Source organism: Phocoena sinus, chromosome 13 (genome assembly GCF_008692025.1).
Source record: "Phocoena sinus isolate mPhoSin1 chromosome 13, mPhoSin1.pri, whole genome shotgun sequence".
NCBI classification, from domain to species: Eukaryota; Metazoa; Chordata; class Mammalia; order Artiodactyla; family Phocoenidae; genus Phocoena; species Phocoena sinus.
The window spans coordinates 38,816,178-38,831,836 of record NC_045775.1 but is presented as its reverse complement, the minus strand read 5'-3'; the positions used below and the strand labels follow the sequence as shown (position 1 = coordinate 38,831,836).

At 50.1% G+C, this 15,659-nt stretch overlaps 1 protein-coding gene across 1 annotated transcript in view; it reads right to left on the bottom strand.

Annotated features, from left to right (window-relative positions):
• The window catches only part of TTC7A (tetratricopeptide repeat domain 7A), a 122,031-nt gene that overhangs the window by 93,692 nt on the left and 12,680 nt on the right, over nucleotides 1–15,659 (bottom strand). Inside the window, exons 2-3 of the mRNA XM_032652056.1 lie at nucleotides 13,731–13,894; nucleotides 8,163–8,331 (exon numbers count right to left, since the gene is read on the bottom strand). Coding sequence (XP_032507947.1) covers nucleotides 8,163–8,331; nucleotides 13,731–13,894 — 333 coding nt within the window. The remainder of the gene's footprint in view (nucleotides 1–8,162; nucleotides 8,332–13,730; nucleotides 13,895–15,659) is intronic.

Genomic DNA, 15,659 nt, shown 5'->3' with positions numbered 1-15,659 from the left:
CCGGACCGGGGCATGAACCCGCGTCCCCTGCATCGGCAGGCGGACTCTCAACCACCGCGCCACCAGGGAAGCCCAGGATGCTAAATTTTATGTTACATTTTACCAATTGAAAAAAAAAAAGCAGACAATTTGACTCCTTGTATCAAAGTTTCTGAAAAGTGTACACATTTCAATCCAGTAACTCTACTTCTAGAAATTTATCCTTAAAAAAATAATGTATGCAAAAAATGCAAAAGTTGAGCTTCAAGGATATCCAGCGCAGTATTGTTTATAGTGGCCAAAAAAAAAAGAGATTTAACCTACAGGTTCAAGAACAGGAGACAAGTTTGCTAAACTACAATAGATTCTTACAATGAAATGCTATAAAGCTACTTTACATAGTGATGTAGATGTATAGTAGAAACTATTTCGTAAAATATTAACTTTAAAAAACAAGCATATAAAATATATGATTGTATGAACTTATTTTCATTTAAAACATAAAAACCTATAGGAAAAAAGACTGGAAGGATATACCTCAAAATGTTTAGAGAGATCTTAGTCTCAGTTTCCCCAAAGACAAAATAAGATCACTAACAATGCCCACCTCATAGGGTAGCTGTGAAAATTAAATTAGATGGGTCTTATAAAGAACAGAAAGTACGCTCTCAGAAAACGTTTCAAGTGATGCTCAAAATGACCTCTCATGTAGGGGTTTAGCCTTTCCCTAGAATGACAAATGAGAAATCTAATTCAGGGAGAAGATACTCCTTCCAACACCCCTCAGCTCAAAGTGCCAACTAGATCCAGGTCTTCTGGCTTCAACACCATCCGTTCTCTCGGCCCAGACTCCATGCGTCTTTCCTTACCCTCGGTAACCCACATCTCAGGCTTCTGGCCAGCGCACGGGGGCCTGCCTTTCCCATGTGTATCCAATGGCTGAATTATAGCTGTCTAACCTGGCAGGGATAGGCCCTAGTGTCGGTGCTGGTTTCTCAAATACACCCCTCAAAACCCTATCCATACTCCACACCTCTACCAACTACTCTCTGGGGTGACCTCCAACGATGGAGGAAAGGCCTGCCAGGAGAAGATGTGGGGAGACCACTCCAACTCCCCGTGGTCTCCCTCCATGAGTCCACTTACCCTCCTGCCCTGTTTTGTATCTCGCAGTCCAGGCAGAACCTCAATGAAGGCTTGGTAAGCACACAACGAACACACCCAGCCTCCTTCCAAGACGCCCTCATCTGCTCACTCCTCTCCACCTGGAGGCCAGCCTCTCACTCCGTGGACCACAGTCTGGGGCCAGGGCAGCAGCACCAAAAGTGCTGACCTGCTTCCCCACAAGGCAGACGGCCCACGCCCCTTTGAGAAGGAAGCCAAAGTAAACAGTTAATTCCTGCCACACCAGGACTAAAAAAAACCCCAAACCAATATCCCACCATGTCCTGCCCCAGGAGCAGCCTGGTGTTCTTTTATTTTTGGAAGTTTTACTAAAGCCATAAAATTCCAGGTGAGAGCAGAGGAGCTGGGGGTTTCAGAGGCTGAAAGAACAGAAAAAAAGAAAAAAAAAAACCTTGAGGGGTGAGGAGAAGAGAATTTGCAGATCATAATTCTCACAGCTGCCTAATGTTTTTTACATTTTTACTTTTCACAGCACCTTCACAATTGAGCATCTCACTGCAGTATTTTGGGTGAACCGGGGGCATTTTCCTTCATAGCCAGGCAGGTCCTTCTATCGGTGAGCCAGCAGGCAAGACTGCCCAGAGTAGCCTCGCTGGTGCTGGGCCGTGAACAAGCGGCAAAGGGGTTTGCTAGGCTGAAATACAGGGCAGCACTGGTTTTCAAGGGGCCCACAGACACAACAAGCCCCAAATTAGGCAGCAACGACTCGGTCTTTAGAGCTCAGGGCAGGACTCATGGCTGGAGAGATGGGGGGTCATTCCCCACATCATTACCACATTGAGCGAGCACCAGAGAAAGGAAAGCAACACAGGCCGGAGGAGAGAAGGAAGCCGTTCGCCACAGAACGGCCCTCTGAGAGGCGGACAATGACACTGGGGCTTTTGGGGGCTGAACTGGGTAAGGCTTGAGATGTCGAAAGAACAGTCCCTGAAGCATCCTGCACGTCCGTCAAAGCTGGGGCTACCCCTTAGGACTCAAACCAACAGAAAAGAGGGCAGTTTGTCACCTGGATCTACAACGGCTTTGCCTAGTCTAGGGCCCAGAGCGCTCTGCTCTAGATGGACCCAGACAGCATGCTGACCAACAGGTGAGCTGATTTTACGGGAAACAGGCTGGGCCACACTTCATGGTATGGCTACCTAAGGCCAAAGTTCTGGAACACCAGCAAAAGGGAGACCCTGAGCCTTCCTGCTGGGCTCTCAATGCCCCCTCATTTCCCAATCCTCCCGTGCACAACCTCTTTAGCTCCAAAAAGGTATGACAACACCCCGCTCCAAACAAGCCACCTCCATTTCCCAGGGGCCTCCCTCTGGATTTTCACCTGGAAGGCACCTCTTCCACTCATCAGCAGCTGATTCCTCCTAAAGTTCAGCCTCACCTCCTAGCTCACATGGGAAGGTCCCACAGCTACCTGGGTCTCACTCACTTCCCTCTCTGGAACAGAGTGTGTCAGTCAAACAAGTACTCCCTGGGCATCAGGGACGAGCCCCAAAGCCAGAATCAGAGAGAGCCAAGTTCAAATCCTCACCTGGTCACTACTGGTGTAACCTGAGGAGAGTCAATTCTGCCTGAGCCCTGGGGTTCTGTCCTCCATACCTTTCACCTACTTTGGTAACAGCACCCCGATTTTCCTTCGAGGAACCATTCCTCCAACTCAGTCCACAAGATTCAAGTGGGGAAATCCCACCCCGGGCACCAAACCAGCCACCTAAATGCCGGTCACTGAAATTGGTTCCAGGGTGGGCATGAGACTAAACCAGGTCAACGAGAACCTTCCCCAAGGCTTTCTCTCCTCCTGAGGTTGTGAGTTTTGGCTGCAGGACCACGTAAACCTGGAGCTGTCGAGAAAGACCACAACATGTGGAGTCCCTGGATCCAGCTATGTTTGATGCTATCTGCCCCCAACGACTTACTAGTTACATAGGTCTGTACATTTTCAGTCCCTTCCCCTTTGGGTTGTTGCTTTTCCAGCTAGTTGGGGTTGCATTTTTGTCATTACAACCGTAAGTCTGATTATACAGAAACCAATGCCTAGAAGCATGATGTCAGAGGAACAATTCCTGAAATGCAGGACTGGCTGAGCTGGGGTCAGGGATGGGAGTGAGGATTGTGTCACTTCTCAGCTAAGAAGCTGGAATTCCAGATACAAGGCGGCAGCAGTGCCAGTGGAAATGCAGCCTATTTTGTCTTGAGGCGAGACCTTGGGCCATGAAGGCTGGAGCTTTAGGATATCTGGTAGAACATTGCAGGGTAATTAGCCTGTGTTGGGGCCCACAGTAAGGCCTATAGAAAGGGGCAAGCTGCACTCGAGGCAGCTGTTCGGAATGACACAGCTTTGCAAACAGGCTCTTTTTGCCTGTGGACAAAAATAGAGACGGCTGAGAATCAAATCAGACAATCGGAGTTGGCAGTTCTCTGCTCCTGCTGAAGGCAGTGCTGGAAGGGGCAGGAAAACTGGACCCCATCAGGAGCTAAGGCTGCGGCCCGGGAAAGGCCTGATTCCTCCAGGACCCCCCAAAGAACCCTGATGTGGGTCTAACCTTGCTAGAGTCCCCCATGTCCCCAAGGCCCACTTAGGGCCCCCTCTGGGCTACCCTCAGGGGCAGAATGATAGTGCCCAAAGGCATCATCCATCCTGGCCAGCCCCCAGGCTCTGCAGTAAGTGTCAGGACCCTACCTCTCCTTTCTCAGGGCTTCTGGACGTCCCATACCCTCCTCTGTCTGTGCGAATGCATCTCGGAGGTAACCCCTCCGGAGGGGTCCTCTGTCATAGGCAGGACTCAGGCTTGGGAGACAACCACTGGCCACCAGACCAAGCTCTGCTATTCACAGGCTGCACGATCGTGGGCAAGCCTCAGTTTCTCCATCCATACAGTGGGCATATAACAACTCCCTCCCATTCTACAGAGATCAACTGAAAGTTAACCCACCAGCCAACAAATATCAGTATTTATTAAACAAGAGTTCCAGGGCAGTGTTTCTCAAACTGTAAGGTGCATACATGTCACCTGGGAATGCTGTTAAAATGTAAATTCTGATTCAATACGTCTGGTGAGGGGCCTGAGAACCTACATTTCTAGACTCCTGGGTGGTGCACATGTGATAATCCCGCACCCTTACCACGCCCACGCCCCCAACAATGCTACGCTCAGGTGCCAGAGGGGAAGGGTCCACGCCTCAAGCTTCTGGGTACAACATCGAAGTCAGGTACACCAGAGGAGCTTGGAAGACTGGGGGAGAAGGGACCAAATGGGGGATTGTGCTAGGCAGGGGAAGGGCCCTCAGCCCTGCCAGGGCCGGCAGGTGACTTGGGAGCAGTCGGCCACAGTACAGGCCAGACCCATTAACCTGGCAGCCAGGAGGAGCTAGAGGCAGGACCTAGGGAGAGGGAGTTCTTCCTCCAAAGCCAGAGGCCCCAACAGGGCCCAGCCCACCTCCCGGAGGCCAAAATGAGGCCCTAAAAATCCAGGCCTCTGCTCCTGGCAGGACCTGGTCAGTCTGAGCCCAGCTGTGAAGCTGGGCGACAGTTCGCTCAGACAGGGAAGTGAAGCTATTTTATTTTTCTATCTTAGTGAAAAATCTGTGGTGTTCATACTGTTTCTAAACAAACTTGACATTAACAATAACCTTTTTCCCCTTGGAGAACTTGGAGGGTCATATATCACCCACCTCCCTACCAAGCAATATATACATATGTGCACGTAATGTTTCTGCACTTCAAGCAAGAGAAACCCACGACTACTTCAACTGCTCCCTTCTCTCAAGCTCCTGGGACAGTGTCTGAAGCCCTCCCTGGGAATCAGAAAGCATCTTCTGGTCTAATCCATGTCCCCCCGACTTCAGAGCAAGGCCAAGTCCTTGTGAGTGACCTGCCAGAGGACACCCTGCCAAGTCCCTCTGCTCTGAAGGGGAAAGCAGGTGCACTGAGTATGTCTTTTGTGGGTGAAGAGACCCAGAGCCTGCTCTTGAGACATCCGTACACACGCCCCCACTGAGCCTCCAGGCCTGGCTGCTCAGGCCCCTCCCACCATGACACACTGCCCCGCCCTCCTGCCGCCAACCAGGTGTGCCTGAGAACTCAACTCCCTGCCCCACTGGAAGATACCAGGTGGAACCATGGAGTGGAATACGATGCAAGATGATAAATGAGCTGAGACGTAATGGCCTAGTCAGGCCGAGTACTGTGGTGAAGGCACATCAGGCTCCCGCAGGAGGCCGCCTGGCATCTGACAGAGCCTGAAAAGAGGCAGTCTGGTGGCAGGGCATTCTGGTTCACACACAAACCAACTGACATTTTACTTTCACCAGCCTCAGTTTTCTCATCTGTAACCTGAGAATTGGCCCTAGATCATTTCTATGTTTCCTTTCAGTCTAGAATTCTGAGCAGCACCATCAAGGGGTGTTTACAAGCTCTGGCTGCCTGGGTTCAAATCCTGGCTCTGCCAATTCCAGTGAAATCCACAAGAGTCCCTTTACCTCTCTACTCGTAACTCCTGGGCTATAACATGGGATTGAAGAGAACACCTACTCAGGGAGGGGGGTTACTGTGGGGACTGAATGAGGGCACACCTGGCATGGAGTGTTTAACAAATTTATATTATTATTCTGTGAACTCTGTGGCATGCTGTTGCCACCATTCTTCTTATGGCCTGAATGTTTGTGTCCCCTCAAATTCATACGTTGTAGCTTTAAGCCGAAATGTGATGGTATTTGGAGGTGGTGCCTTTGGAAGGTAATTAGGGTTAGATGAGGTCATGAGGGTGGGGACTTCATGATGGGATTAGTGGCTTTGTAAGAAGGCAAAGAGAGAGGGATCTCTCCATGAGCACCCAAGAAGGTGGCCATCTGCAACCCAAGGAGAGAGCCCTCAGCAGACAGCAACACTGCTGGTACATGGATCTTGGATTTCCCAGCCTCTAGAACTGTGAGAAATAAATGCCTATTGTTTAAGCCACCCAGTCTATGATATTTTGTTATGGCAACCTAGCAGACTAAGACAAGCGCCATGCTCATAAATGAAGTCAGGACCAATGACCAGCCATCCCCATCCCCTACTCTCTGCATTAGGAGCCACACCAGGTCCCGCCAAACCCAGAAAAATCAACACCATGCACACCCTGGAGGCCACGTGCACAGTCTCAAGCACACACAGGGTCAGATGAACCTCAGCATGCTGAGCAGCAAGGCGCAGGCATCGCGACAGGACAGGGAGGACGGGCAGAGAGGAGGCAAGCAAGTGGGAAGCCTAGTGCAGTCAGCGGGGGGCGGGGAGCCAGTACAGCCCATGACCGAGCAGCCCACGCCAGGGACACCCAGCTCCTTACCTCCCCTGCAGCACCTGTGACCACCGGGCCTGTGTTCCCCCAAGAAGCTGGAGGCGTGCCGGAAAGAGTAGAGAGCAGGAGACAGGGAGCAGCAGGTACCGAGCCAGGTCTACAGGAAAAAGTGCCGGAAAGGAGCCCTAAGAAAGGGTGTTAGGTTCGGGAGTCCACGGCATACGTGGTTTCCAAGAGGCCAGAAAGACCCAAATGCCAAGTGAAGATCAACCCCAAGACCAGCCTGTACCGGGGGCACAGAGCAGGGGATGAGAGAGCAAAGGGAGAAGACCCCACACACTGGACTGTCCCAGATGGGCACCTGCCTCCCACAGGCTGGCACCAGGTCTGTCTGGGCGAAGATCTCAGCAGATTTCCTGGGATTGTGTGAACAGTCTCTCAATGGGGAAAGGGACCCAGGGACCCACAGGTGGACAAACAGCTCTCAAGAAGCCCCATCGGCCATGGTTAAAGGAGGCTGTGCCCTGCACAAATGTCATAGTCAATCTCCCAGGACCCAAAGGACACAGAGGCGTGGGAGTGGGGACTCATAGTGCAAGGCCAATGTCAGAGAGTGGAGGTTCCAGTCCTGGATCCACCACAAATCTCTGGGTAACTCCAGGTAAGGTACATCCCCTCTCGGGGCCTCAGTTTGCCTGTATATAAGATCGGAGAATGTCCCCATCTCTAAGAGAAAAGAAGGTGACAAATACTTTACCAAGGCCAGACACCAAATCCCCACAGGGTCACACGTGTTTCTAGACTTTTCTCTGGGGTTGGTTTGTGCTGGAATAAAGAGATGATCAAACATCCAAGATTCCTGGCAACAGTGTGGACAGAGGGGCTCCTGGGACCTCACTGCCACCAAGAGCCACCACTCAGGCTCTGCGATCCCAGGATTCAAGGATCCAGGGAAGGCGGTGCCTGAAGCACAAAGCCTGGGGGAGGGCTCTTACCGCCATGTGACACCTTCAGGGTCAGTTCAAGGGCACTCTTTCCCCAGGTGGGCATCCACAGTGCACATGATGAAATTCCTACATCACTGACCCTGTGTGCCTGGCTCCCCACCACAGCATCACTCGCCCTGGGAACTGGCTCTGACCTGCCCATCACAGGACCCCAGCATTGCCTCCCTGGGCCGCTCACTGCAGGTGCCCAGCAAATACCTGAGGAGAGTCAGGCTGCTCTGTGCCATCAAGCACCTGATCTGTAGCCAACACCAGTCACTAGTGCCACTCTAACAACGGGTGGCACGCTTTTAAAGACTTTCTCACCCTGGTTACACAACTGATTCCTCTTGTTCATGGTAACCCTGTGAGGGTAGGTATTTCGACCCTGTCTTTCAGGTAAATCCAAGAAAGGTGAAGAGCTATATGCCCAAGGGCACACAGGTGACTATCTGTCGACAGAGCCAGGGCAGGAACCTGAGTCTTCTGACCTGACATCCGGCCCAGCGCCTGCCGTCAGCCGGCATGTGCTGATGTGGTTGGTTACCCTGGCATCCACCCGGCTGGTCAGTGCCTGGGCACTCCCGGGGGTTAAGTACCCTAAACGCTGCCCTGCAGGCCCACCCTCAACACAGCACTGCTGCCCTGCAGCTGCCACCCGCTCCCGGCACATGGGGGCCAGAGTGTAACGAGCTGCGCACAGTGGCAGGGAGACCCGGCCGGTGCTCACACCTACCTTTGATGACAAAGGCCTCCGCCAGCAGCCGCATCTGATACAGGGGCTTATTCTCCATGGACATGTCATCAATCCCGGCCCGCGCGTACATGCTGATGGCATCTCGGTACGAGCCCTCCACGTAATGCAGCTTGCCCAGGATCAGCATGGCCTCACACATGTACTGCGGCTGAAAGGCCAAGGACCACATCAGCAGGGTCCTGCCCCAGAGACGCCGGCCCCACTCCCACCGGGGACCTGAGAATGAACGCTCTCCTCGCCGAGCCATGAGGGTTTGCCTACGATCCTGCTCAGAACTCCCCTCCTCTTCCAGGAAGCCTTCCCGACCCTCAGACACATGTGGACAGCTCCCCTCTCTGCACACCTGCAGTCCGTGGCCTATGCTGTGGCTCTTAGTGACATTCTTATGAGTCCCTAATTGCTTCATGTGTGTGTACCTTATGCCCCCAACTAGACTGCAGGCAGCTTGCAGACTGGCCCTGACTCCTCTCTCCTGAAGCTCCCAGAAGCTTTGGCCCACCAGTGGGCAGTCAGGGGCCCAGCCAAGTTTTACGGGGCCTAAAGCTTATATAACTGGGGGTCTCCTCTATATATGCATATGTGTACAAATATATAACTAGGTGAAAGGCCTTGGAAAGAGTCCTGCAGGTGAGGCAGCTGAAGCCCACACTCAAAGCAGCAGAACCCCTGCGGGGAGACGGCCACAGCAGCAGCATGGACAGAAGACAGGAGAGTGAAGGCCCGTGAGGCCACTGCCCTCTTCTTATCAGAATCAAGTGCCTGCATTCAAACCAGTTTTCTTTCCCCTACTTGACCAAGTGCCGCTTACGCCCAAATCTCCACCCCATACAAGGACTCTTAGGGCCTCCCTCAGAGCCCAAGGACGTGTGGTCAGCCCTGCCTGAGAGTCCTGGCCTTGGACGCAGGCCTAGAGCTCCCACCTTCTGAGGCCACTCCACTTCCATGTCTGTGCTCAGCCGACCCACCACCCTCTTGGCCAGGCTCTGGGCGCCACCCCTGCCACACAGCATCAATTCTATCCACAGAGCTCCCAGGAGATGCAGTGTTGGTCAGCACCCCGGCCTCTGTCACCAACAGGAAGGTGTTGCCCCTGACTCCCTGCAGGGAGAGCAGAGTCTGGGGAACCTGTGACCCCAGGGGAGGCGTCCACCACTCCTCGCCATCTACTGCCCTCTCAGAAGCCAACGAAGAGAAATGGAACACGGCAAAGCCAAATTCTCCTTCCTCACTGGTCTTTGGTTTTTGTAAATACACGTTCTTCCTTTGCTCACACAAGCCCCCATCTAGAAGAGCCTTCCCTTCCCCTCGGTCTATCCAGATCCTCCTCTATCCTTCGGAGACTTGCTCAGGCCCACCTCCTCCTAGAAGCCTCCCTGACTACCAGACAGCTCCCTTCTGCTGACCTCTTACAACGTCTCTACCAAGTGGACCCACTGGGCCCCTGCGTGCCTGACCTGTTGACTAGTGATTAACTCTCAAAGGCTGAATTTTTCAAGGGGACTTGCTAGTCTCCCCAGACAGGTTGCCTACACCCTGGGCCAGGGCCACAGATCATACCCCCCCAGAGGCATGTGGCCCAAAGTCCCTCAAGCTGAGCAACAGCTCTGCCATCCCTGCTCCCCTGGTCTCAAGCCACAGGCACATTTCCTCCCTGCTCTGGCCTGGTTTTCCCCATTGCTGAGGGTGAGAAAATAACAGCCACCCCTCAACTCCCAGCACAGCAATGCCAAGAGCATTAATAGGGCAAAGTCCAGAAAACAGCTTTGAACTTTTCTTTAGAAAGGAGCTAGATAAACACAGGCCATGAGTAATTATTATTATTATCCTGTCCTACTATAAAGGGGGAAAAGGGCAGCTAAGCTCAGGACACGTTTCAGGGCAAGATGACAGGGTGTAGCTCAGAGTGGTTCCTGGTGGATCAAAGACAGTTGACAACAGAGCTTCCACCAAGCTGGCAGAAAATTAAGGACAATGTGGTGAATGTTTCTAAAGCTAAAGTTATACTATTTAAAACGTTATCCTTAATTCTTAAGCACATCTGTCTTGTGTTTCAGTGTTGTTTTTTCTTTTATGGAGTGATGGTTATAGAAGATGGTATGGTTTTGCTGTTGTGTTTTGGGGCTTTTTTTTTTTTTTTTTTGCGATACGCAGGCCTCTCACTGTTGTGGCCTCTCCCATTGCGGAGCACAGGCTCCGGATGCGCAGGCCCAGCGGCCATGGCTCACGGGCCCAGCCGCTCCGCAGCATGTGGGATCTTCCCGGACCGGGGCACGAACCCGTGTCCCCTGCGTCGGCAGGCAGACTCTCAACCACTGCGCCACCAGGGAAGCCCTTGGGGCTTTTTTAATGTCCTTACTTGGCAGAATGAAAAGTTGGCTACACTCAGCAGAACCCATGCCTCTGAATTTGAACCTGGCCTGTCAATCCAACAGTCAGGGAACCACAGAGCCCAGGCCCTGTGGAAGGATGCTATGTAGGAAGTCACTGGGTCTGGGGAATAGTCCCTCTGCTGGGTGGGTCAGGCGTGTCACCTAGTCTTTTTGTTTCTCATTGTCTCTGTCAATAAATAGGGAAGAATGACCTCATGTGGATACCCAGGTAAGAGGAAGAAAAGATGAGGAAATACTTCACAGATGCAAAATGAGACCTGAAAAAGCAGGAGTGGCAGCATCACCACCAACGTTAGCTCAGGTTTCTCAGTCATTATTTCATTTCTACTCCAGCACTACGGAGACAGCACCAGGAAATGGCAAACAGCATGAGAACTTGGGAGTAGAGGCAAATAGGCCCGCATTCAAGACCTGCACTGTGGTCCTTGGCTAAGTGACTAACCTCTCCTAGGTCTCAGTTTCTTCATCTGGAAAATGGGGATAATAGTAAATACCATTGCAGAAGGTTACAGAGAGGCACCAGCGAGAGGGTGCGAAGCCTGGCACTCACTGGATAACAGAAGTTAGGACAAATGGCTCATTGTCACCAGCCTCCAAAGCACTGAGCTGTATAGGATCTCAGAGATGACTAAGAGTAGAAAGTTCCAAACTACCCTGAGCAGGCGCCCCAGGACCCACCTCTCCTCCTCATCCCATCAGAGCTACTCGGGATGCAGGGGAATCCACCTGAGATTTCATCTGCTGCCAGGAAAGAGCATCCCCCTAGCCACACCCTGGCCTTTGGGGTAAGATAGAGAATCCCACAAACTATTTTTAATCTTTTATTTTGCCTGATCAACAGCAAGTTTTTGGCCTTGGCTCGGAAAACAGTGAATTTCTCGATTTCACTGATGTCTATGTATGTCTTTGATTAACAAAGCATGGTAAAATTTTAAAACTAACTGCTAGCCATTTTTTAATGTTTAATTTTAGTTTTTTGGTCACACCACACAGCTTGCGGGATCTCAGTTCCCTGACCAGGGATTGAACGCGGGCCACAGCAGTGAAAGCCCAGAATCCTAACTGCTAGGCCACCAGGGAACTCCTAAGCATGGTAAAATTTGTACTTAATAAATGTGATATGGTAGACAAAATAGTTTTCACAATAATACACGTGGATACCATTCAGCCAATACAAAGAATGAGGTACTGGCATGCAGAAAGCTTCAAGTGAAAGTTTTCAGTGCAAAAGTGCAACTTGACAAATATGAATCCTATGACTAATAAGAAAAGAAAGCTCCACACATGTGTATGCGTGTTTGTTAACGCACAAAGAAAGCATATGGGATTCACACCAAATGGTGACTAGCGCTCAACTCTGGGGATGGAAGTGGGCATGGGGGTAGGGGTGGAAACAAGGATGTATTTATTAGTCAAACTCTTTATTTTACTTAGTGAATTTTTTTTTTACAATAAGCCCGAGTCATTTTTATTTTAAAAAGAATTTTAAAATATATAATAGAGTCTACTGGAAAGAAAAAAATTAAAAGGGTCTTGGTGGGAAAAGCTTGAGACCCATCAATCAAGTCCAACCATTTTGATTGGCAGATGAGGAATTGGAGGGTCCAGGATATCAGGGGACAGGCTCAGGGTCAAGCAGCTATTTTAATCCGAGACAAAACCTCCCAGAGCTACAATAATCCCTGTCAAGGAGTCTAAACGCAGTTACCTTAAACTTCCAGTATAGTCTCCCCACACTGCTTATAGAAAACGCCCCCCCACTTCTTGGCCTGCTGTTCCAGTCCCACTTTCTCGCCCTAATGTCCCTTTACACCAATTACACACCAGTCCCTTACACTCTTGCTAACTGACATACTTTAAGGGAATTCTTCTAAGGGAGCTCTTTGATTATACACTGCTTCTGTAGCTTGGAATGCCTTGTCTTATCTGTGTATGTCTATATCCTGACCTCCTTCAAGGTCCAGCCCCCAGATGGGTCCAATTCCAGTGCTATCATAATCCTGACTTGACTCCCCACCTCACCCCAGGGAGTGTCCCCCTCAGACTTGCCTCCCCATGTATGCTACTCCTGTAGCATGTGTCACAGTACACCTTGAATAATTTTTTAATAGGACTATCTTCCCAGTAGCCTTGCAACCTCCCTGAGGGCAGGGTCCATGCTGGACTCATCTTTATTGCCCTGAAAGTACATAATACAATGCCTTGCACATAGTAGGTTGCAATAAAATATGTAAGTCAGGAAATATATTACTTTGGAACATCTCTTGAAAAATCATTTCCCCTTGGGGTCTCTAATGACATACCCATACTTCTTTTATAGTTCAGGATACATGGTAATTGAGAACAGTTTCAAACTTGAAACTGCCTGAGAATCACCAAGAGAGCTTGTTAAAATGCAGGTTCTGAATCAGATTTTGCATTCTTAACCAGCTCCCAGATGATGCCCATACTGCGTGTGGGTGGACCATGCTTTGAGCAGTAAAGGTCTAAAGAAAGCTGTGACTATACTTCCCTCTCTACTGCCCCTCAGTGCCTTGCATATAGTAGTTGCTCAATAAGTGCACATGGACTCGAACTGGCTTGCCATGTTATGGAGTGCTTCCGCTGCTAGCCAACTCAGAACGTTTGCCTGTTTCCAACTAGATCATACATTCACTGAGGTTTTATTTCCCTGAGATGCTCAAAGAAGCCAAAGGACCAGGCACAAACTAGGTCAACCAAACGCTGTGTAATAGAAATATATAACTTGGGCCACAAGTGCAAGCCACAAGTGTAATTTAGATTTTTCTAGTAAACATTTCTAGTCACATTAAAAAAGGTCAATATAGGTAAAATTAATTTTAATAATACATTTTATTTAATATATTCTAAATATTATCATTTGAATATGTAATCAGTATAAAGAATTGATGCTCTTTTATATTCCGCGTTTTGTACTAAGTCTTCAAAATCCAGTGTGTGTTTCACACTCACAGCGCAGCTCAGTTTGGACAAGCCATGTGGCTAGTGGCTACTGTACTGAACAGGGCAGGCCAACCCTTGAGGGACACTTGCTGCTCAGGTGACCAAATGACCCCAGAAGGTCCTCACAGCAGAGACGAGGCAGGAGAGAGGAGAGACAGCTCCAGGCTGGGTGGGCGGGGGGTCTACAACTTACCGGCAGCCTCCCGTGATTCAGGATACTGCTCAGATGGTTTCTGGCTTCATTCATCTTCCGCTCACTCTTCTCCGGCAGAGGGATAGAGTCTTTTATCTTGGCGTGGTTCTCCTTCAGACACTGCTCCAGGAGGGCCTCGGCCAGGAGCAATTTCCCAAAGCCATCTGGAAAACAGGGCAGGGATCACAGTGGCTATGTGAGGACAGTAGTCCCCTGAACACGGCAGATGTGGAGACTGGTACACGCCCCTGTACCCACCCAACACCCCCAACCCAGCATTTGAATGGCTCGGATCTGAGAAAATAAAGACATAGTTTCTATGCACTTAAAACAGCCTTTAAAGAAAAAACACACATTCTACCATGGTCACAGCACCAACTGCCCCCTTGGGTTTATTTTCTGTAGTTCAGTGTTTGAGGAGGTGGAGTTCCCAGGACTTGGAACAAGCCCAGAATTTCAGAATTTAAAATGAGGGACAGAGATTGGTTCAAGATGGCGGAGTGGAAGGACGTGCGCTCACTCCCTCTTGCGAGAGCACCAGAATCACAACTAACTGCTGAATAATCATTGACAGGATGCTGGAACTCACCAGAAAAGATGCCCCACATCCAAGGACAGCAGAGAAGCCACAATGAGATGGTAGGAGGGGTGCAATCACAATAAAATCAAATCCCATGGCTGCTGGGGGGGTGACCCACAAACTGGAAAACACTTATGCCACAGAAGTCCACCCACTGGAGTGAAGGTTCTGAGACCCACATCAGGCTTCTCAACCTGGGGGTCCAGCAACGGGAGGAGGAATTCCCAGAGAATCAGACTTTGAAGCCTGGCAGGATTTGATTGCGGGACTTCGACAGGACTGAGGGAAGGGGAGACTCCACTTTTGGAGGGCGCACACAAAGTAGTGTGTGCATCGGGACCCAGGGAAAGGAGCAGTGACCCTATAGGCGACTGAACCACACCTACCTGCTAGTGTTGGAGGGTCTTCTCAGATTCAGGGCGTGGCTGTGGCTCACCATGGGGACAAGGACACTGGCAGCAGAAGTTCTGGGAAGTACTCCTTGGCGTGAGCCCTCCCAGAGTCCACCATTAGCCCCAACAAAGAGCAGGTAGGCTGCAGTGCTGGGTCGCCTCAGGCCAAAAAACCAACAGAGAGGGAACTCGGCCACACCCATCAGCAGACAAGCGGATTAAAGTTTTACTGAGCTCTGCCCACCAGAGCAACAGCCAGCTCTACCCACCACCAGGCCCTCCCTTCAGGAAGCTTGCACAAGCCTCTTAGATAGCCTCATCCACCAGAGGGCAGACAGCAAAAGCAAGAAGAACTACAATCCTGCAGCCTGTGGAACGAAAATCACATTCACAGAAAGACAAAATGAAAAGGCAGAGGACTATGTACCAGATGAAGGAACAAGATAAAACCCTGGAAAAACAACTGAATGAAGTGGAGATAGGCAACCTTCCAGAAAAAGAATTCAAAATAATGATAGTGAAGATTATTCAGGAGCTTGGAAAAAGAATGGAGGCAAAGACTGACAAGACGCAAGAAATGTTTAACAAAGACCTAGAAGAATTAAAGAACAAAGACCTAGAAGAATTAAAAAATGAACAGAGATGAACAATACAATAACTGAAAGGAAAATACACTGGAAGGAATCAATAGCAGAGTAACTGAGGCAGAAGAACGGATAAGTGACCTGGAAGACAGAATGGCAGAATTCACTGCCATGGGACAGAATACAGAAAAAAGAATGAAAAGAAACAAAGACAGCCTAAGAGACCTCTGGGACAACATTAAACACAACAACATTCGCATTATAGGGGTCCCAGAAGGAGAAGAGAGAGAGAAAGGACCTGAGAAAATATTTGAAAAGATTATAGTAGAAAACTTCCCTAACATGGGAAAGGAAATAGCCACCCAAGTCCAGG